Source organism: Daktulosphaira vitifoliae, unplaced genomic scaffold (assembly GCF_025091365.1).
Source record: "Daktulosphaira vitifoliae isolate Bord-2020 unplaced genomic scaffold, ASM2509136v1 Scaffold_4, whole genome shotgun sequence".
NCBI classification, from domain to species: Eukaryota; Metazoa; Arthropoda; class Insecta; order Hemiptera; family Phylloxeridae; genus Daktulosphaira; species Daktulosphaira vitifoliae.
Window position 1 is genome coordinate 36,187,213 of NW_026099575.1, and position 24,514 is coordinate 36,211,726.

Consider the following 24,514-nt stretch of genomic DNA (forward strand, 5'->3'; position numbering starts at 1 on the left):
ATATAGTCGATATTTCATAAATAATTTATCCACTATAAAAAGTAAGTTTAATACAAGTTATAATCTGTGACGATGCATTCTAGTAAATTTTCTATATTTATTCAGTAATAAAGTCATAAAAAGTGCCTTTAATTTGCTGAAACAAGAAAATAACTTTAAAATTGTTGAAAAGAAAAAAATTAGTTCGAATATTCTTTATTAAACTTAATTAAAAAATAATTAAGTTAGTGACTTTTTTTGAATATTTATGAGTATTCATTTAGTATTGTTTTTTCATACATTTTAATGTAATAGACATTTAATATTAATTAAATTTTAGGTTAGGTACAATTTCGGAAACACATTCAATACAGTAATATTCGTAAAAATTACATTTGAATAATCGGGAGGAGTTCAAATTTTTGCATCAACATTTGCAAACGATTTAAAAATACATATTTGGTTACGTTTTTGTCGTCAATTATTTGTATTATTAACTCAATTGATTATTATAGTGTTTTCAGGGGTGTAGGTAAAGATTATTTAAGGAGGGGCGGTGGTGCTGAGTAATTCATAATCTATTAGTGAAAATTTTTAATACATAAGTTTTATTTAAAAATAAAATTTCTTGTAAATGGTGATTCATTCTCCTTATCTACGCCCTTGAGTAATGATTTTTATATGTAATTTTGAAATTATATTTATACTAATGTATTCTTTAATAAGATATGTTTTATGATAGAGATGATAATATTATGCACAACACAAACTTAATTGTTGGGTACACACGAATCTAATGAAATATTATAATTACATTAAATTTCATATATTGTGTGTCAGTATTGCTGAACTGCATTAATTTAGTGATGCTCTTTTATGTCATATTCATGTATGTATAATGTAACTTGCACCATTGAATATATTAAGAATTAATAATTGATTTGTATTTTCGTGTAAAACATAAATGATCATTATTAGTACGTACATATTTATTTGTGTGGTCGATTATTTTAATTTCATATTATTTACAAACATTGATAGTTATTCCATTATTTTGATAGTGCTGGCTGTTTTGATAAAATAACAAGGAGTTAAAATAATAATAAACCTAAACAAACATAGAATGAATTTTTCAAGATTTTTATAGTCATTTATTATTTCTTTTTTCAATTATTTCGTATTCGATTGAAAAATATTTAATATTTCAATGTTATTTCCGGAAATTGAGTACACAATATGATACATTATAGTTGAACAGTTTTTTTTTTTGAAATAAATATACTTTAATTTCAAGTTACTCTTGATTTGCTTTTTGTTTGTTTTTTTTCTGTAAAAAATATTAATGATTTACGTGCAGATAATGCAAGTAAACAATCAATGGACCTGTTCATTTCGTCGCTAAGTCGGCTGCACATTTTATTTTATCCAGTTATCTACGCTGAGCATATTTTTAATTTTTTATTAAATCACTGCACTGTTGTCGATATCCGGATTTTTTTCATTACTCTTTAACTGTAAGCCTGAAATGCAATTTACGTATATCATATTACACCATCTCATTTAAGCTGAAAAAATGTAATAAGATTAAATTGACGTTTTTTTTTCACCGTTCACATACATCAATGTCATTTTTATAATTATAATTTATAAATACACAAGACACGTTGTAAAATGACATTATTTTCTCTCGATAGTTTAAAATTGAAATTTCTAAAATGCATTTTACATTATCAAGTTTCTCATATTTGTCACACGACAACGAGAATCGTCGAAAACACATCCTCTGACGAATAAGAAATAAGATTGCGTTATGTGTTCCCGAATAATGTACAAAATAAATCCAATGTATTTACTCATGAGCGTTTATGTGTCCATATGTTGTTTTCGATGCGCTTGCTGTTTTGTTGGACAGCTTTTGTTTATAATAGAAGAATCGTTGTCCAACACGACTACGGTGCACCTTGCGGGCGAATCCAATTTACGGATTGCTTCAACCTTTGAACCACTCACTACTGCCAACGAACGCTGGAGACGGTCCAAAGGATGATAAAAGTGATTGCAAGCAAGGGACTATGTTGGAAATCGTTTTTCGATCGCCCACACGTCAACCTCTTCTATCTAATATCATCGTATCTACTCAGCAAAGACTATTCGTTTGTTGTCACACAAATTGCCATCGGCCGGGCTGCAACCCAAACACGATATGGTGTACGTTATGGTCACTGCAAAATGTACGAAATCGACCTGCATGTACTCGCTAAGCTGTACTAGGGTCAATTCCATAATACTCGAACATAAGTGATATTATTCGATGTCGCGGCAATTGGGGAACATTCTATTTCGTTATGGCGGCGCGCTGTTAATGTTTCAAAAACATCATCCCTTTTTGGCAGTAATCGAGAAATTCCCGTGGAAAGTTCTACGTTACTCGAGTTCCGTGAACTGTGTAAGTGGTTTTGATTCGGCTGCTTCGAGTTATGCGCTAAGTGATTGACGGCAACAGTCCATTGTTATCTAGCACTTGCTCTTTGGCGGTGTAATGGCCAGCGATCGTTTAAATGCACTTAGCGTCAACAAGTATCGTCACGGCATTTATTGCTCTCCTTGGCAACACAGAAATAACTGACTACCGTCTGCCGGGCGGTCTTATACTTCAGTTGAATATTGTTTGCCTCTCGACATAGTCATTATTACTAAAATTAACTGGTCGTTTCAAAGTCGAACTAGCTAAGCGAAAACGATATTTGTTTTCACAACATTTCCATGTAACACTCACACGAGCGCAAAAATATAACACACTTTACAATTTTCGGATAATATAATACACCGAAATTTTATAACAAAAAAGATAAAACTGTATAATATTATACATATATATATTTACATTTTAGCATTTCTCGTTATTCCCAAAGGAATCGACTTATTCATAAGGTGAAAATTGAATTAAAAGAAGCATCTCTCCATAATTGTTGGCGCCATAAACTTTAAATGATTATCATGGTAAAAAATGGACGTAATATTTTCAATAAGGATATAAAAATGGAATATTTTATTCCTTTATTTTTTAACTTACTTTCTTTTTTTTTCTATAGATTTGGGTTTTAAAAATTTTTAGCTCAATATTTTAAAGACGTTTTTGTAAAAGAAGTAGCGATTTTAAAGATAGCACGAAATTCACCGTTTAATTTTTCCGAATTGTGTTTGTATTATTCATCAAAACATTTACTCGAAAGTATATTAAGAATAAATGAGGAAAAATACGTTCCAGTGAAAATCTATAATTTAAACAATACGGATTCGAGTGATCATTTCATAAAGTTTGTAAAAAAATATTGAAAAATTTAATAAATAAATATTATATTTGATCAGAAGTTAAACTTAAGGAATGCTTCTTCCTCTAAAACTAACCTGTGTCTATTTGACTAGAGCAGTTTAAAATAAATACGATTCTACACGGGCTTATATTATAATCTTTATATGTCTTCACTGAATGTTTTACTTCTATAATGATGAGAACATCATATTATTGGAATGTTGTTTATTACTAGTCATTCTATTTTCGAGTGTTATGTTTGTGGATGGCAGGTCAATTTCATAGTTTATAGTGAGTATAAATTGAATTATTATTTCCAATATATCACTATATTTTCATAAAAAAAAAATAAGAATAAGAAATTCAGATATTTATAAATTTGATTTGATTTTTTTATTTACACCAAAAAAGTTGTTTTCTACGGAAAATGGCGGCAGATTAAAAAAAAAAATCAGTTAGTGTTTGTAAATCGAGTTCCTACCGGCTTTACAATGTTTACACATATAGTATATGCTTCAGATATTTTTTTACTTTATTGTATTTCTTTAAACAGTAAAATGAAAATTTTTTTTTTATCCAATTGAATTAAATAATAGATTTTGATTTTTTTAAACATTTGTCTAAAATAAAAATACTATTTAGATGGAATTATGAATATATTTATTATAACATTTAAAATCCATGTAATGTCTTAGCTGCCAACTACTTAAGGCATAAAAGTATTGTGTTGTTATGTCGATTGATGTATAATATACAAGATAATTATTTTTAACGCTAACCACTCAAAATAATAAGCTTTTTGGATTTTATTAGTTACCTATGTATTTATATTTATAAAATAATTTTAGGCCTATTTGATATACCTTGTAAGAATGTCAACTTTATTCTTTTAAACGACAACGTACATATTAAACTAGACTATAAAATAATTTAATTAAGAAAATAACTGGCCGATAACAACTTTTGGACCAGTGATTCGGAAGATATTTACATTATTGTATCTTGGCGGGAGGTAAAGTGCGGCGAAGAAATGACTAAAGATAAATTTTGTAATACTCGCGCTTAACCTCCGGTGTATATTTTTTACTACTAGTAACTTCCAAAGTATTCACAATAAAATGTTGTTGATTGGAATTAATATAATTTCTTTGAGAAAAAATTTGTTCGGACTAATCTAATTTATATATATATTTCTTTTAAACGCAAATAATATCTTTCCCCATAAATATCTTTTGACATTTCCTAATTATTTATAGTAATGAATTGATAGGTGTTGTATTCATGAATCTTAGATAAATTCATGAAGTAGGTTATGGTCTCTTAGCCCTTTTAACGTACTTCTATTGATGACCACATGGGAGTCATTTGATGTGTAAATATTTTTAATAGCATATTTTGAAATGGTATTTCAGAGTCTTTGAGTGGAATATTGTACGGATCAAAGACAAAGTTGAACTTCTAAAATAGAGTTTTGAGATGTTAAAAAAATTCGATTTTCCCGTCAGTTTTTAAAGCCAGCTTTGTATATTAAACAATAGACCAAGAATGAACTTAATGTCACACAAATACTCTCTTTTGTTTATCACACGGATGTTATTTACAGATATTCTTTGATCTTGAAGCAGTCAGCGAAAAATTCAGGAAATTATTCCATGATATGGACAATTTATGTATAAAATAAATATATCGTAAATATAGGTATAAATATATGAGTGCTGTTATGCATCGATACATCTAGTTCATTATTTATGTCATTGTAAATTCAAGTCATAGCTTAGACAAGTAGTAGAGAGAAGCTTCATACTAAATAAGAAAAGTTTTAGAGAAATGTGTTTGCAAATTTACCTACAATAACAAGAATTGTTTGCTTATAGACGGTGTCTCTAAAACTTGTGAGCGTTTACTATTGTAGAGATTGACTATTAAGTATTGATTTTATGAGAATCCAATGACCTCGATAAAAATGAGATGGCTAACAATAATCTATATACTATCTTGGTTAACTATTACTATAAAAATCAATTGAATTTCGTTGTTAAAATTCGTTTTATAATTTACATAGTTTTTAATCCGCGAATATGATTATCTAATAAATCGAATTTATCTTAAGAATTGATGCGATCTCATGTCATATAACTAATAACTAAGAGCTCCTATTTATTCGAATATATTATTACTATTTTGAAAATTTCACCAATAAAATAATAGAGTAATTTTTTAAATTAAACTCAAGGAAAATATATAAAAAAAAAATTTCCTAAGGAACTTTTTTTTAAGTTTTACCTTTACACAAGGTAAATGATTTATCGTTGACCATTGGATTTATTCTGAAATAATAATTTTGAGAATTTTTTTTTTTTTAATTAATTTAAATAGTATTTGTTTCTTAATTTATAAAAACAAAAAAAATTGACACAAGTAATTTACGAGTCATTATATATTTTTTATCTAATAACGCGTCAGAGAAATGATAACAATAACATACCCGCACCTCACATCCAGTCTACATTTAAAAATGTTAAAAACTCCTGGAATACTTATTGAATAATTGAAAGAGTACGTTCAACCATTTTCTCAATTGATTATTTTCTAATAAGAAGTAGTTTAATTAGTATGTCGTCATTTAAAAATTAAGCTGGGTACCCATTGTAAGGTATAAGTTACAGATCTAATAATTATTTAACCACTTATAATATAAACATATGCAAATAATATATTATATATTATTTGCTTATATACAAATATAAAATATAAAAAAATGTTCGATATCATTTTAATTTTAGAGGAAATTATAAATATAACAATAAATCAATCACCATTTACTCTACTTAATTTTGAGCAATATATAGGATTAAAATGAAAAATAAATCATTTTGACAATTTAATAAGGGAGAGTCTTGAATTTATCATACAAATGATTCACAATTAATTTTTTTTATAGCAACATTATTAACGAACAATCAATAGTTAAGTTTGATAATAAAATGTTTACAAAGCAAAAATTACAGTACACTTGAAGTTTATATTTCTGTTATTTTATAGATTAATATGTTTTAACTAGTTTTTTTTGGAAAAATGTTGCTGCCCACTGATTTTTCCATCGCACATGTCGTGTGCAGTCGTGCAAACTATGTTAGTCTGTGACCATTGTCGTACATGATAAATAATTATCTTGCTTTATTTTTTCTGTGTCTCTCTCTGTCATTTTGCATTTTGTATGGTAGACATTTTATGTGTTCCTATTATTTTAATGTTGGACAAAGTTTTGATAAAATTATCATACGGCAGTTAGTTGAAATCTGTTCGTATCAGGCTTTTATTAAGCAGTATGCCTACGAAATAGTCTAAAATACTATGCTTGTTATTATGTTTACTGCGTGTCAAAGAACGTAACAGTTAAATATGCAATTAGAATTAAAATACGAAGTAATTATATCATATATTATAATTTCGTAGTTTTCACTGTAGTGCAAAAAACCGTTAACTTCATTAATTCATTCAAAGAAAATATCTTTGCGACGTATTTCACGCAACGTGTCTCGTGTAGTTTAATCTTAATGTACACGAGCCTTAAACTTTTCCAGTTAATAAATAAAACGGCACTTTTTTAAGTCGTTTATTTAGCATATAAATCTCAAATTCTTTGTTCAATGAAATTTTGATGTTTCAAGTGTGACTCTTATATGTATTTCGTCAAAAGTAGAATGGAATTAAATTTAACTCAAGTTGAAAAAATTTCAACATTACATAATTAATAAAAGACAATTATTAATTAAGTAATCAGACAGCACACAAAAATAAATTAATTTAGCTTATTGAATATTTATCAGCTTAATTTTCAATAACGAATATTATTTATGTAATTAATTTAATTTTCAAAACTGTTTAACTTTGATATTTAGTTAAGAGTATACTTATAGCGGTTTGTGACGACATAAATCATAATGTTAAGAAATTTATTATTTGACTTTTCCTTTATCTGTTTCGATTAATTAGGTAATAATTTGAAATGTTTTATTAATATGGCATTAGACGAGGCTATAACATAAAATGCTTCTAGTGGTACTCAATGAAGTTCAATATCTGTAAGTATGGTATTAAAATTAATCTTTTTGTGGCGGAAGTTGTGCACACGTGGAAAATTTGCACGGATATTATACAAACTTGATTTTTTTTAAAGATTTGTTGCAAAGTACGAATGTGAAAACCATAAAAGTGGAAGAAATGAAAGGGCAACCTCAATATCTGTATCGGTTTTTTTTAGCGGTTATAAAGTTAATTTTTTTTTGAGATTAAAGGTCGGAAAACGGCGATTTTTCACACATGAAACGTGCTGAATCGAACGATCCACTTCGGATAACTTTTTAACCCAGGTGGTGTAAAATGGAGGAAAAATGTCTCGGGTAATAGTTGTTCTAGATGAAAAACGATACTCCAGTGCTTTGGTAGTGCCAGTTCTCTTTCCCTAAGGAGTACCCCAATAATACGAACGAAATGTGAAATTTAAATATTCCGCAACGTTGGCCGAATGTCTCCGCGCTTCTTTTCGATACATATAAAAATATTGTCCACATACAGAACTCATGGTTTTGGCTTATTTCTATAGAAATTGCTTTCGTAGTTACAATACGACTTGACTATTGCATGCATATTTTCTTAAAATAAACTATTGATTTCAATAAAAAAAAAACTTATTATTAGAAGGCCAATAAAATAGAAGTGCTTTTCGTGTTTTATTCGTCAGCTGTGTATTACAATGAATTCTATACATACGGTTTTATTATTATCATTAAACATTTCTACTGATAAACAAGTCACGTTTAATAGTTTAAAAACATTTAAAACAAATTTATACTCCTTCCAGTGATTTTTTTACAGACGAAAAATATATTATTAGATGTATACGGTTTAATATTCGGGTTTTTAAGTATGATTGTAATTTAATGATTACTTTAATCAGTATATTTTCCATTATATAGATAAATGTACTATAAGAATTTTTATTTTTGTTAATGCACTGTGTTCAAAAACCACCACTTGTGTACGACCCTAACAGAAACAATAAAAGACAAGAAATATAATACTGGTTGTTTCTATTAGATTTTTTTTCAATTTTCTAATATATTGTTTACTTGTTTGTTTTTCTTGTAAAATACTTCACTATTGGAAGCTATCAAATAGAAGCTTTATTTATACGGGTCACGATTGTTTTGTTGCAAAGACAAAAAGTAACAATAAAGTTTTTTTTTTGGATAATGTAGTGACTATAACATTTAAAGAATGTGACAATAGCTGAGCGACATTTGTATTCAGAAACATAAAAATCAAGATCAAAATTATGTATGACAGGTTAAATAGTTTTTCAAAATAAATAATAAAATAAAAGTAATTTTATAAAGTTACCGGTAAAATTCAAGAATTTTGGTGTTTTTTTAAATACGATTCAATTTTCATTTATAATTAAAACGTTTTAGTAGTTTATATAAGCTGGGAGTTTTGTTAAATTATGATATTGTTTTTTCTATAATTATAGAATGATTATAATCATCATTGTCGTTTAAAAAACATTATTCACCTTAAAATTATCAATAGTGAAACAAGGAATTTTTATTGTGACTATTTTTTTATTAGGTTTTTGATATTTGTATAAAATATAATTCTGTCAATATAATAAGATAATATGGCTTAATATTATTATTTTTGCTGTGTCGTTTATAGAAAATTATGAAGTTTAATATTTCAAGAATACTACCGAATGTTGGAATCTTGTTAGAAATAATTTTCAAATTTTTTCAATATTGTGTTGATATTAAATATTGGTGTATTATTTAAAAATAATAACGTTACTTTTTAAACAAGTCGTCATAAATAAGTTTTATTTTAAAGCCGATGGAGTAATATGATTAATTTCAATATTATTAATAGCTAATATATATCTTTATATAGCTCTCAAATTAATTTAGTCAATTTAAGTGAAATGTGAATCTAGACCTCAAGTTAACCAGTTGAAATCCAATATATACGGGTTTTAAATGATTTAGTTTTATAAATTACAAATATCACAAAATAAAATATTATACAATATTTAAAGTACTTCGTCAGACATCTTTTAAAATAAGAATCAAATAAAAAAGATTAATAAAAATCATCAATGAAAGATTTATACTATATATAATAAATATTAATAAAAATGTATTTATTTGACGTACAAAATTTACATATTTTGTCTTTATCTCTTGTAATTCTCAAGGGTTTATCTTTGATTATACAATAAATAACATTTACTTTACAGAAACCAAAATGAAAGACCTTAGAAACTGACGATGCTCTAAAGAATTAATTGAGATAATATAAACAAAATTCCAATTTTAAAAAGTTACTTTTGTTTTCAATAAAATTTATGGTTCGCTATAGTAACAAGCTTTAGGCAAATTAAATATTACAAAAAAACATGTCAAATACAAAAAACCTCCTTGAAAATTTTTTTTTTTTTAATTAATACAAATCGCTATATCATTCAAATGTTAAAAATTCAATATAAATTTTTTAAATAAATTTAAAATTAAATAAAAAAAAAAATGATAATAAAAAACATTTTTTATCTTTGGATTAAAAATTTAAATATTATTCACTGAACATGCTTATAATATGTATTTGATTAAAATTGTATTATCCTAAACATTTTTTTTAGTGATGAAGAAATTGTAAATTAATATGTACATAAAAACCAAATTTTGTGTGTTTACATGTTTTAATCATATTTTTATAATATTAGCACTATATTACAGTGAAAACTGCTTATACAGGTTCAATAATACTAGGAGTTAAAATATATTTTAACTGGAATATAATTGTATAAAAACATTAATGGTGTTTCTTATTACCGTATCTAAATAATTAATTGAAATATTTTAAATTTTGATTTATAGTTTATGAATAAAATATCTTTACTTAAGAGCTGTTGATATTTTTAATATATGCATAGACATATTTAAATTTGAACAATAACAGTTTATTTAATTTTGATTCATTAGATTATTTATTTATTGGAATTTTGACAACAAAGTATGTCAGTTGACATTATGAAGTGGTCGTCAATTTAAAAATGGAAATTCAATATTAAAACTTTAATGTATGTATTATGTGTTATACAAATGGATTAGTTGTTGTAGTGTTATTACTTTTATCCTAACTAGAAATTTAGGTTTTACTATTGTTAATAATAATGGAAATTAGTACAATCAAAATAATAGCGTCATTCTGTTGAGTTATAATTACTTAACCAATTTACCAAAGATTTCGAAACGGAATTTATTGTATTTGAGATGTACAGAGGAATGGTTTTATAAATAATTCTTTAGAGTGTCAAGATTTTTTCTCTCGTATTGATTTATCTAAAAGAAATGATTAATTACCTACGACAGTAGTTATACTTTGAGTTCTATCCCTTAAAGCTTGTTATAGAAAATACTAAACTTAAAATATACGCAGTTTTCTCCTTTTGTTATAAATTGACTTTTGTTCCGCCCACCGACCAGTTTATATCCCAATTCTTTATATAATATTTGCTCGTCAAACGCAGCTGGGTCAGCATTAAGTAAAGGTGCTACGTATACATTGAGTTCACAATTTGATTTCAACAAAGTTGTGATATTCGTGAGCTGCTGATAATAATAACGGAAAATAGCTTCAAGCTATTTAGGAGAAGGAAGCTTTTTGATCAGTAAAGAACCACGTTTGTTTGTCGGGAAATTAAGATGAATGTCAAGGGTGAATAAGAAAAAACAGATAACATCGAATATGTCTCGAGGGAAAACTGGACCCGAGATTTAACATTGGTTGCGGTCATTTTAGATACACCCATTCGTCCGTCGGTATAAGTTTTTATTTGTATGGTTTAAATGAAAAGGGTCTTCGAGTTGTTAGTGGTGACCACAAACGTATAGGTTATTCCTCTGAGTATTTCAATCTTAAGTGTAGTTTTGTTAATTTGGTATTAAAAAAATGGGTCAGTAAAACATTTGTCAAGTATTTTGACTACTTTAACCATTGTAGCACGTTAATATTAATAGTAACAGTTTTATGCGATTAATTCTTTTTAAGAAATTTTCTAATGAATAATTTTTTTTTACAAAAAATTATAGTTAATATTTAATTTGTGTTTATTAGAGTTGTGTTATTTAATTAAAGCTTTTTTGATTTATACGATTGTCGGGTAACTTACTTTGTTTATTAAATTGATCATGTAACGCTATTTAAACCACTCGATTTTGAATAGGGCGTCATCTATGTTTATAGGTTTATATAGTTAAATAAAAAATTACCCGACTAAATCACAAATGTGTAAATAGATCACGACTAAGTCACTTAATGAATTTGTAATCGGAGCTTACAAAGTGTTTGAATAATCAGCGATTTGCGTATAGTTTTAGTAACTAGACGGTGATGACACACCTATTTGCGTAGGTACCTTTTAGTTAATCAACTTGGAGAGATAATACAAATGCAAAGACATATACAGTTACAGAACATTGAGCACAAAAGCGGTGACGTGATACACTACACAAGGCATTAAAAAGTTTTAATTTGATTTTAACAACCCAACTAACACTAAAGGTGATGGAAAATATTATTATTTTTAAAGAGACACCGTCTTAGGAATAGTTAATAAAGTTCACTGTTTTGTCATGTCGAAGTAACGTCACAAAATTGCATAACGTTTTATGCTAAAGAAAATGGTTAAGAAATGAAACTTATACAAGTTTTAATTATCCATGCGGCAAAAGACAAAGATTCAAGTTGTACGGGTCCAAAACATGTATGGCAATTTTAATTAAAAAAAAAACTTTTAAGAAGGCTTACACGAAAATGATTTCAATTTTTTGTTTCTTCAACAACTTGATCTAATGACTACTAAGCAAAACTCTTACTTTAATTTTGTTTTATTGTAGCTTTGTATACATATATAAGATGTTTCAAATAGTGTTCAATTACAGGAAAAATCATTTTAATTTCTTTATAATAGGCCTCGAGAGAATGGATTAGTTATTTATAATAGTTTTACATTGAAAGCATTTCCTCCGTCTAAGAATTAATTGTTAAAAGTTTTGGGCAATAAATCGGTTTTCGTTTAGATCTAGAGTTGAATAATAATAATAATAACGACAGCCAAAAGGATGTGCGAAAACTTCAGTCACTCTGCCTGTCAAACTTATACTTAATTCAGCCGGTTATGTTTTACTTTTAACGATGTCATTATCGAGCGATTTACATTAAGAGTAGAATTTAGGCTAAGATAGGGTATATCCCTCCGGTGCTGTCGAGTATAATATTGTTATCGTCTTTTGTAGAGATTTTCTTATCTGACACAGCTAGTTCCTGGTTAACTGCCAGAGGCAATCGTGCACATATTTCCATACTTGATATTGCCAGAAGAGTTTCGTTCACACGACAATACTAGTAAGTAATTAAGCTAGGTAGCAATAATTATAAGTATTTCGGGCTTAGTTAACGTTAAAATTCGAAGTTCAACTAATACCGCCGAAGGGAAAACAATGATCACAGGATTATTAAGGTTTTGGCCTTTGGCTGCCACTAAATACCTAATAAACAATTATTTATTGGTTAAATTGTTAAAACTTCAATATAAAAAGTAGAATTTAAAAAATTTATAACAGTTTTAAAGAATAATTGACAGTATAAACAAATGTATTCTTAAGCTTAATGATTAGAATGAAAAATTTTAAATTAAAGTTAATTTTATAAAATCATAATAGAAGTGTGTCTAGTTTATCTCTCCACAAAGATCTAATAATAAATTATTAATATTAATATATGCCACGTCATTATAATTGTATTTGTCATTTTTGAATATAGAGGTGTGTTATTAATTTAAATTAAAAATAAATAATATAGAACTCACGCCAATAAAAAATGTTTCTGTGAGGGATCACAATGGAGCCTGAACATGCGTATTTCATCGAAATTTACAAGTTTTGAGTGGGTTTTCTAGATGATACAAGATTTCACTTGTACCTAATATAATATACAAAGGTATAAGAATAATGATTTAAAGTGATATTCAATAATTAATTAGAAGGTAATTATTTAACTATAACTCTAGCAATATTTTCAAAAATATAAAACATAACACATTTTTTTTTTTAAAGTGAATAATATCTTACGTTCTGTTATTTCCAGAATACAATTTGGTCCTATAACCTTAAAATTTTCCTATATTATTCACTTCTAAAAAGGAAAAATTATATTATGTTTTATTTTTTTATAAATATTGTGTGAGTCATAATTAAACAATCAGTCAGGTATTTTGTTTTACTGAAAAAAAAGGCTCGGTGTATGATAAGAACCTGTGACCCAAAACTTCATAGGGACAAATCTTAACACTGGGCCATCGTGCACTTATGATTCAGATCCCAATATATAAAGGTATATAACGTGATATGCGGCCGAGGGAAACGCGGTACCATGTTACCTCATTTCAAATTTATTTGAGAAAAATAAGACATAATTTATGATTTAACTAAATATATTATTATAAGGGTCATACATTTTTTTATAATTTCGACTGTTTAGTTATTATAAAATGAAAATCAAATCAGTCATTCGGTAGACTTTGAGAGATATTTTTAAAAATGTATGGTGAAAATGTCCATAAGTTTTTTTAAAGGTTATCATTGCAAAGTTTTAAGTATTATTTGTATTTTTAGATGATTTTTGGTATATGTATGTGAAAATCTTGTTCACAGATGTAGAGTTGCTAAAATAAAGGTCGGTTCAACTTAAAAATGTATTTTGAAATATTGTTTGTCTAGCTAAGTGAAATGTGACTGTTATTTACCTTGGAGTTCAGCATAAATTGTAACTTTATGACTTAATGCTTACATAAAGTTTTTTATGTTTCAAAGTATACTCAGCGAGTGTCAATAAACTTTTTCTGTTACCATCTAATTTAAACTCTAGTAAAATTTTTCGAATATTGGGAATGTATTCAATAGCGAACGAACAGGTTATAAAATTTAAATTTAATTATGTGTTTACTTTACTTGAAAAATCGCAGATCGTTTTATTTATATAATAGTATATGTTTTTAATGCCTTAAGTTTAGTAGAATTTATTTTTCTCTAGATATTTGTTGTTCAATTCGGTTCAAATTCCTTGGCAAAACAAAATTTGACTCACCTGTTAACAAAAAATAAAAGATAATATGATTAGAAATGAAAACTAATTAGTTTTGACGAATAACTTTTAGTTTATATCCGTATTAAAATAATTGTATCGAACTCTTTTAGTATTAAGAATCGATTAGGATATATAGAGAGGCACGGTTGTGTGATTATTTTAATTTCTAACTTAATCAGTAAAGTTGTTCGTTTATTCATTGTACAGTCGAAAAATGTATGCAAGAACTATTTTAAATAATAAGTCGTCATTATGTAAAAACTTACCACCTCTTTTTTCAAAAAAAAAAAAGCCCAGGTAAAAATATTCATTTTTAGAAGTCACAATTGTCATAAAAATACAATTACCTAATAATATTCGCAATTATACAGAGTGTTCAGTAAGTAAGAAAACAGGTTAATTGTTACAAACAATGAGAACAATAGAAACCCGTTTCCTGACTTACTGAACACCCTGTATATGATGTTATACAGTGGATATAATTTAAGGGCGGTAAAACTATTATTTCACAGCACCCAACTAGACGGCGAACTTGAGTAGTGTCGACTAACGGGGTTAGTTAAACAAAACCTGATAGAGAAGTAAAATGAGTGGATATAAGGCGACTTATAATATAATGTCATAAATTAATAGTTTCATTTTCTTGTCTTGTTACAATATTTATTGTTTTTTGTTCGCAAATGTTTAGATTCTTTCTTGTATCAAGTTGTAAGAGAATAAAATTCTATAATTAATAACAAAGCAAGAAGGTAAACAGGCTGCAATTAATTTTTAAAATATAATTAAAAATTAAATTTTTAGCATGAAATTGTGTGAACGAATGACATATTGGTCGTAAGAATAATAATAGAGTATAACTAAATATAATTGTGTTAAATTAGATAGGTTTGAATCTGTAAAATATGAATACTATACATACATTGTACGTGTTATATCTATTAATGTAATTTTTTTTTTGTGTTCTAGACAAGTTAATGCAAATTAACTTTAAAAATAATATTTTTTTACTTCAGAAATATTTGAACAGAATATTTAAAGAATTGTATACATGATGTTATTATTTTCAATGCTTATACCGTATTTTACAAAGCAACTGTACATGATAAACAATACTGTCTATTCTAGACAAACAAGTCCTTCCTTGGGCCGGTTTCATGAAGTGGGTGTTATTATAACATTGAAATAACCCATTCAAGTATCGACAACGGTTGAAAGCTTAGAATGAATTCTTCGTGGCAAATTATGTGTCGATAGAACAATACTAATCGTTAATAATATAATAACAATATATTTATTGCATATTCATTTACAGTAATTTTGTAGTATAAAACCAAAAATATTAAGCGTAAATTGTTTATTTCTCATTTGTTATGACAAAAACTTCATAACTTCTATACTGAAATTAGTCGTATTGATTAGTTAAAAAATGTTTACATTTAATAAATTAGTCGTTTTATTTGTATTTCATGATTATAATAATATAGTTTTTAATGAATACGAAACCATTAGTTATAAAAACATTTCGTATTTGTTCGTAAACCCGACTACACAAATTATCTTATCTCGTTATATTTTTCAAAAGAAAAAACTCTTAGGAGTCATTTTGTTGAAGTACTTACAACATTTACAATTTTATAAGGAAAAATATATCTAGTTATATAACTAAGTTTACTCTTATTTTTTGGACAGTTTTTAGATCGTATTGTATGTTCTCCACTAAATAATAAATTTATCATAAAATTTTTATTTTTGTTTTTGGAATTGTAATTATAAAATATATAAATGTACAATTGTATGTATTATTTTTAAAAATAATAATGTTTGTTTAATTCAGTTGTCGAATTATAACAAAATAAATGATGAAGATAACTATTTTGAGTTTATCAAAATAAAAAATTCTTAATGTATGACCTTATTACTTTTTCACATTTCAAAAATAGGACTTATTTTATATAAAAAAAAAAAAATAGTAAAGGCAAGCAATGAAAACTATAAACTATAAATGAAACGTAAAAATTGAAAATCAATAATTTTATCTTTACAAGTTTTCTGAGTAACATACATAACATTACATATGAATATAATAAGCTAACAAGTAAATGTATAGGTACTATAAATGTATCTATATATATGGAATTTATGTTACATGAGCGCATTGACGGAACATAACTGTTTGAATATTGCTACGTTTTCTTTATAATCTAAGTAGAATGAAACTCGTAATAAATAAGTATTCATATTTACTACGTTGTACCAGCTAAATATCATCGTAAAAAAACATGTTTATTTTATTATACACGGAAATATTTTTAATTGAAATTTTACTTTTTGTATCAACATACACTATCTATGCACTACTGTATAATATAGATATAAGGTACTCATTTTAACAAGAACCACTTGATTTCTCGATAATAATAATTACGCTAAGAAAACTATTTTTGGTAATTTTTAGTACCATATAATTCTGGATTCATGAGTTAATAATTACTTTTTTAATTTATTTTTAAAAACAAACATCTTTTAAGAGTTCGGAGTTATATGCATTTACAAATTTTTCTGTAGCCAATTTGAAAGGTCTTAAGTTTATTAGGATGTCAACTTAATTTTATTCAATGGAAACACACAAATTTAACTAACATGTAAAATAAATAATCTGATAACGAAAATGACTGACTGATAACAACTTTGACCTATTATTTCGAAAGTTATTACCATTTTAAAATATAGACTGGAAGTGTGACGTGAGTGTGACAATATTTATTAGTTTATTTTATAAATAACTTTCGAAGTACTAGTTCATTTTATACCAAAAAAGGTGATGCGATCGAAAAATATTTAACGATAATTATTGTACTCGCATCTCTCCTCTAATGCATATTTAAAAATGCTAATAACTTCCCATATAATGGGTCAAAAGTTGTTATCGACTAGTCATTTACTAAATTACTCAATTTTTTATTTTATAAACAACTAAATTAGTATTTTTCCATTGAAAAAAATAAAATTGACATTCTTATAAAGAACTTGGGCTATATACGTCTAAAAATGTTTGTTAAGTTATTTTAAATACATTATCAGTCAGTACAAAATTTTATTATTTAACATGAAATTTAGTAATGTGTTGTCACCGAGGTTATAGAATGGGTGATTATAGGGGTATGTCCCCTTTAAAATGAAAAATATTTCTAAGCTACTATATTATCTTGCGACATAGTACAAATTTGAGACCATTCAAAGTGGCTTAAACAAACTTTATAAATGCATATAATTCTGGGCTCTTAAAAGATATATAGAATGAGTTTAAAAAAATAATAACTGATAAATCGAGAATTATAGGAAAATAAAAAATTATTATGTTATTAACAATAATAAATAATAAAAATTATTATTATTATTACTTATAGAGAAATCGAGTGGTCAACATTAAAAGAATCACCTTGTATTGTACATGATACTCATTGTGGAATTTTATTGCTTTCTATTAATTTGTTTTTAAAAATGACTATCATTTAGATATAAAAAAATGATTTAAAGCATGGTAAAATATTTTTACAAAATTATTTGTTGCATTTAATGTAATTAAGTTACGTATTTTACCTGACTGAAATTTTGTAAATCATAAAAATATATTTATTATAATCTTAATTAAACTTATTTATTTTTCAAAAATGTGTTCAAGGCTCTAAAACGTCTTTAACTGATAATTTTATTATGATACCAAGTAATTCAAATTATTTAATTATGTTTAGCGTTTTAAATTATAATGCCATAATTGAATCCACGCCGTTTAACAAGATGTTCGTTTGGAAATGAATAAACGACTTAAAAGATAATTTTTATAATACGTATAATTTTAGGACCTTTAAATTATACAAGAAATTAATTATTGTATTTTAGTCAACAATAATGGTTATAATGGATCCTTAGGATTCGTAATATACAACAAAAAATTGTACTAAAAAATGTAGAATTCTTCTCTTTATACTATGTCAGTAAAATTAATACATTTTTTACCTAAACTATCATAGTCAAAAAAATTAATTATCCTATTATAGATAATATTTAAAAGAATATCTTAAATTATGATAAGATTTATTAAAATAATTATCGTATGATTACAAGTATTAGTTGTGTTGGTATACTACTTATGTTAGTTATAAAGTATACAATTTAAATAACTGGATGTTTGGAAAATATAAGAGTAGTTTATTCTTATAGAATTAAGGAATCTATAAAGTTAAGTTTAATTGGTAAAGTGAAGCGAAACTTAAAAACTTAAATGTCTAAAATTTTTCTATACAATTTTATTGTATGATACTGTAAAAAAACAAATTTTACATCCTTCTATGTCCCGAACTTACAGAGGGTGGTGGCCCTCTTTGACATGTTAGGAAGTCAAAAATGGTTCTTGGCTAGGCTAATGATGGACGGGACGGGTATTATGGCCGGCTTGCATCAGAGACCAGACACCACCAATGAGAAAATCACAAGAAAAATCTAGTTGTCACCTTGGAGATCGAACCCGTGACCCCGTGCGCTAAAACATACGTTTTTACCATGGGGCCAGGTCGACCCCGAAACAAACAAGTAACATAATATCTTAAGAAAAACAAATTCTGACCTTTTTAATATACAACGGCGTATTATGTAGGCAATATAGCTACACTCGTGACAACTTACAGTTGAATCATTTTACCAAAAAATATTAAATTTGAAATATAAAACATATGTCGAATAAGGTTAAACTTTTTGTAATAAAACTTTTAAAATGGTATCATTTTTGATTGAATGATTATCATGTATTTCAAGCTTTATTTGTTGTTAATTGCTTACTATTCAGGGAGCGTTTAGATTATCATTTATAATACAGAGGGTGAGATGCTGGTTTTAAAATGTCTCCTATTATTTTTAGTATCCAATTAATGAAGTTATGGGAAGAAGTAATTTTTAACATTTTAAGTCGTATATAAACGGATAAGAAAAATTATAAAGTGCACAGTTATTGTGAACGTTTTTATTCCACACCAATAGATTCGTAAATTTATTTGTGGCTGGTTTGAATTTTGTTTATTTTCATTGTTTGATAAATAAAAAAATAAAGCAGAAAAACTTCAGTAAATCTATATAAGAGCAGTAGTTCAATATAGCTAAAATGAATTCAATTTCTTCCGGACAACATAATTTATTTAGTGTAATGAAGTTAGCGACGCAAAGCGTGTGAAGCTTTGATAACTAATTTTTATTCTACGACAGAAGAGCAATTAATAAATATAGTATTAATTTTTAAACATTTTTAGGTATTTTATTGATTGAAATATTATTAATAATAAAAATATAGTATTAAAGTGCATCTTAAGAGCTACATTTAACTGTAATAATAGTAATTCAAATTTTTTATAACGTATTTTAAATAATAATTAAAATGGTATATTTCAAGTAATGAGCTCTGTAGATAATATGGCCTCAACTTATAGAAAGTGATTTGTAGCATTTTTTTAGTATTTAAGTAATTTTTAGTTTTTAGCCGCGATGAATTTGTTGTTGGTATTACTTGTTGTATATATATACATAAGCTAAGGGTACAAAAATCTATTTTTTGTTAAAAATCTTCTACCAAATTTTCTTGGGTTTTACTTACAAAAAAAGTCAAATATTTTTTTTAGCTATTTTATAGACTCTATAAGAAAAAAATTTGATTCTATAATCTATATTAATAGTATGTGCTTAAAAAGCGTTGCAGTAAATAAGTAATGTAATGTGTAGTATTGTGGCATTCATTTAAATATTTCTTCAGGTAGATGTGGATGATAAAATTTGAATATCATAATTTCTCCCATAACTGAAAGAATAAAAAAACTAACGCTAAACTTGAATTTAATGACTTTAAAAGTATATAAATTTAAATACGCACAAAAAATTGACTTAAACTTAAATTTTTACCACTTTATCTCTTATTGTAGAGGTATATTACAAAAAAAAAAATTTTAAATTTATATTCCGCAGTCTTAAAAACTTATCTCGAACTTTTTTTCTATATTGGCTAAATTTTAGTCACTATTAATTTTGTCCAGGTTTTTAAATTTTGGAACACTGCGACGTAAGCCGATTAGAGAAGAATCAAAACATTTCACCGTTAAATCTGCCAATAAATCATAATATTTTCCATCTGCATGTACGTGTATATATTAAAATGAAGTAAATACATACATATAGATATGGTATTTTATTTTATTTTTTTGCCTGCAACATACGTCCTTTCATCGCCTTTCCACAGTCACCATTGACCGTGCATCGGACCAGACCATAAATTATTTAAATTACTCCAACCAGACACATGTACTACCCACCCAGTGGTCGTCGTTGTACGTAGACATCATGAAAATAAAAAATAAAGATTGGTTTTGCTCTCATGAGTACATATATATATATAAAGATAATTTTGCTTGTCGCTGTTATTCGTCGTTGTTCTTTGTCAGTAGTACACTTTATCCCTGGGGTTTTTCACTAAACACCTTTTTCCGGATAGTAATGAAATCACGTTTTAAACGAAAAACGTTGCTCACAATACATTGAGTTTGCCGGCCAAACAAACGTCCTTTTGAATGACTAACTAAACTTTTAGGTAATCTATTATTTAGCTTTATTATTTATCGTTTTTTAAATTATATTTTATGTTATTCCAAGTCATTTAAATTTATGTAGTTACACAGTATTAGTATAGTTATAACGTGCTTTCATAATTATGGCGATTGTCGGTTTATATTTTGTGGTTAGGCTAATATTTTATCATAATGGCATTGAATAAATAAATCCATACACTGCGCACCACTACATTCCATGTGACTAAGTTTCCCAAGCCAAATACGTGATGGCCAATTAGTTTTATAAACTGAAATATTTTCCCGCAAAGCAAATTATCTTGACAAATTTGGTTAGCGTTTGTCTATACTGTAAAACATAACCGTTGGTTTTTCTTGGTTTGGTATTTCGGTTAATTAATACGGTTAAAAATTTTAATTATTATCCCTTTTAATGTAATATTGATAAATGCATATGGGTAATTTAAAAGGAATCCCTAATAAAAGTTGGCAAAAAGTGTACATACTGGTATCATAAATAATTTTTTCACGCTTTTAAAGCGACCAGTGCGNAAAGGAATCCCTAATAAAAGTTGGCAAAAAGTGTACATACTGGTATCATAAATAATTTTTTCACGCTTTTAAAGCGACCAGTTGGTTNTACATACTGGTATCATAAATAATTTTTTCACGCTTTTAAAGCGACCAGTGCTACTATGAATAAATAGACTGATCTTTTAACGTTTTTAGGGTTTGATCGTACTCACATTTTTGTTAGTTAAATATTTATTTTAATATAAGAGGCAATCACTTCATTATTCATCTTAAAGCATAAAAAAATTGACTAATTTTCCACGGCTGTTTTCCAGAATTTCACTGTAATTTGTGTATAAGAGCCTGTTTTACATTAATAATCACTTTCATACTAATATTGCTTGTTGGATTTGCATTTATATTATTTACCCTTTTTTAATTAATTTGGTAATACTACGGTTACCGTTGCTACCACCGGTTGCTCGAAGAAAGAAGTCAAGACGCCTTGACCGTCGCTCATTCCTACAACACAATGCGGTATATCATTAACACTATGTGAAACCGGAAACACAGAAGGCGCTAGCTTGACCTAGTTTTATTCCTTTTAAGTTTTACAAACGATCGCCATCTTGGCCAATTATAGTATATTTTTGTTAGTTTATAATTATCCCTTGCAATTAGTGCGTACACCTTGTACGACAGGGCGACCGCCTATGCGATTTCTTATACACATCGTGCACGTCTGTCAACGTGAATTGTGCATTACACATGTCAATCAGCCGCTTCAGTCCGAATACCACAACATAATTACTGTCATAGCTGATATTATATTTGATTGCTTTATATTTATAATTTCATTGTTTATATAATTTGAACCATTCTGACAGTTAGTTCTTAAGTGTCGCCGCTGTCCACATACATAATATACAATATTATATGACTTGTTTTAATACAGTTGATTGTTTATTTTTTTTAATTCATTCTTTTCAGTCGATTACTCTTCAAAATCGCTAATCCTCATCATAGCCTTGATGCAAACTACAACGTTAACTAACCTGCGCGATTTTCACCGTGTGTTGCATTAAAAACATTACTGAACAAGTTAGAATAATGTTGAATAACTATTATTATTTTTGTTTCGAAAATCTCATAATAAAATTTACATTTCATTATGGTTTAAACTGTGAATATAATCGAAAAAAAAAAGAATATCCAGTTAATCATATCACTTATTATTCCAGGTGTAAAAGTTAAAATTTTTATGAAATTTTACTATCAAAATTAATAAACATTACAACATTATTAATCTTGTTGCATTATTTTTGTTTTTAAGTAGTTTTCAAAGATGCAGATTAAAATTTTAATAATGTCTTTCAATGGAATAAAAATATAATTACTTTTGATGGTGTAATGATAAAATTTAAAAACGATTGCATTATTATTTAATAAAATAAAATTGATATTGAACAAATAGTTTTATAGTGTAGAATAACTGTTTTCTAATAAAAATAACTTGAAGGTTGCCCTATTGTATTTCTAAAATATTTTGGCGTGACATCGAAGAATACTCCCTCGTGTCGCGTTTTGCTTTACTAACACTTTTTAGTCCTTCGGGATTTATTTGGAATTGACGAAGGCTTGCTACTGTAAAAATATATTATGTACATCTAATATGATATAAAGAAATACCATACCCTTAGTTTTTTCTTGTGACAGGAATTCAATTGCTTATGGTTCCAGTACAGGATAACACAATACTCAAAATTCCTGTGGGGATAGTTTTAAATCGGCTATAGATAATAAAACAATTAAGAAAATTAGTTACATTCAAAAGTTTAATTGTAATATTTTAGCCAGAACTTAAAATTGAAAAAATTATGAACAAGAGAGATATTTGGTTAAAATTTCTCTGACATAAATATTAAATTACTATTGAAAACATACATTTTATAATTTTCTAATAATTATATACTTATAATAAAAATGTAAAAAACTAGAATAATTATTATTTTTATTAATGCAGACGCAAAGCATAGTATAGATGCCATATCAAAATAACATAATCGTTACTTCATAATTTCTACGATAAATAATTAAAATAGATTTATTGATTATTAAATTAGGAAAATTCAATAAGTATTTATTCTAAGATAATTTTTGTTTGTTATTTTGTTAAAATAAACTTAACAGGCAGTAATACTCTTTTAGATCGAGGATTTAATATTGTTACCTTCTTTTGGCTCAAAGCCTGCTCAGTAAATAACACAATGGCTCGACTGCAAAAACATTATTAGTAAAACTCTGTAAAGACATGGTCCAACAAACATAGAATACCATTTTAAATTAGAAAATCAGCCGGTAGTATTCAAATGTTTAAAGGTAAGGTTGTCTTGTTTTGTAGTTTCTTGTGTTGATGTAATTGTTCGATGTTTATTTCGGTTTAATATTGAAGTCTGTCTCGTGTTTTCATCATTATTTTAATTCGAGTAACGTTTGATTCAAACTTGTCACAAACTATTCAAGATCTTTTGTATACGGATGTTTTCGGCGTAATTCAAATTGAAGTAACAGCGAGTTTGTAATAAAATAATTAAGGAAATAATTCTACTTGAATTTCTATAATAAATTTTTATAATTTCTAGTGGACGGGATAGAGTAAAAGTTATTGTTATCAAAAATAACATATAACTTTTTTATGAATAGGAGTGAAAAAATTTTAGAGAGAAAATTTAAAAAACTATGATAATATTTAAAAAAAGAAGTTCAATTGGTTTTAAATAAAATTGGTTCAATATAATAAGGTATTAAATAAAAATATATGAATCATTTATTTGGTAATTGTAAAGGTTCACTGATTTAACTTATAAATTAAGTCGTTACAATCATCTTGCCTATCAATCCGCTTATA

At 26.6% G+C, this 24,514-nt stretch overlaps 1 protein-coding gene across 3 annotated transcripts in view; it reads right to left on the bottom strand.

Annotated features, from left to right (window-relative positions):
- The window catches only part of LOC126905437 (zwei Ig domain protein zig-8-like), a 193,782-nt gene that overhangs the window by 28,278 nt on the left and 140,990 nt on the right, over positions 1-24,514 (bottom strand). The window contains exon 1 of one of the 3 annotated variants that reach the window (XM_050685119.1): positions 13,215-13,287. The exons of the other annotated variants lie outside the window; for them this stretch is intronic. Coding sequence (XP_050541076.1) covers positions 13,215-13,272 — 58 coding nt within the window. The 5' untranslated portion in view covers positions 13,273-13,287. Of the gene's footprint in view, positions 1-13,214; positions 13,288-24,514 lie in introns of those variants that run through there. 3 annotated transcript variants of the gene reach the window in all.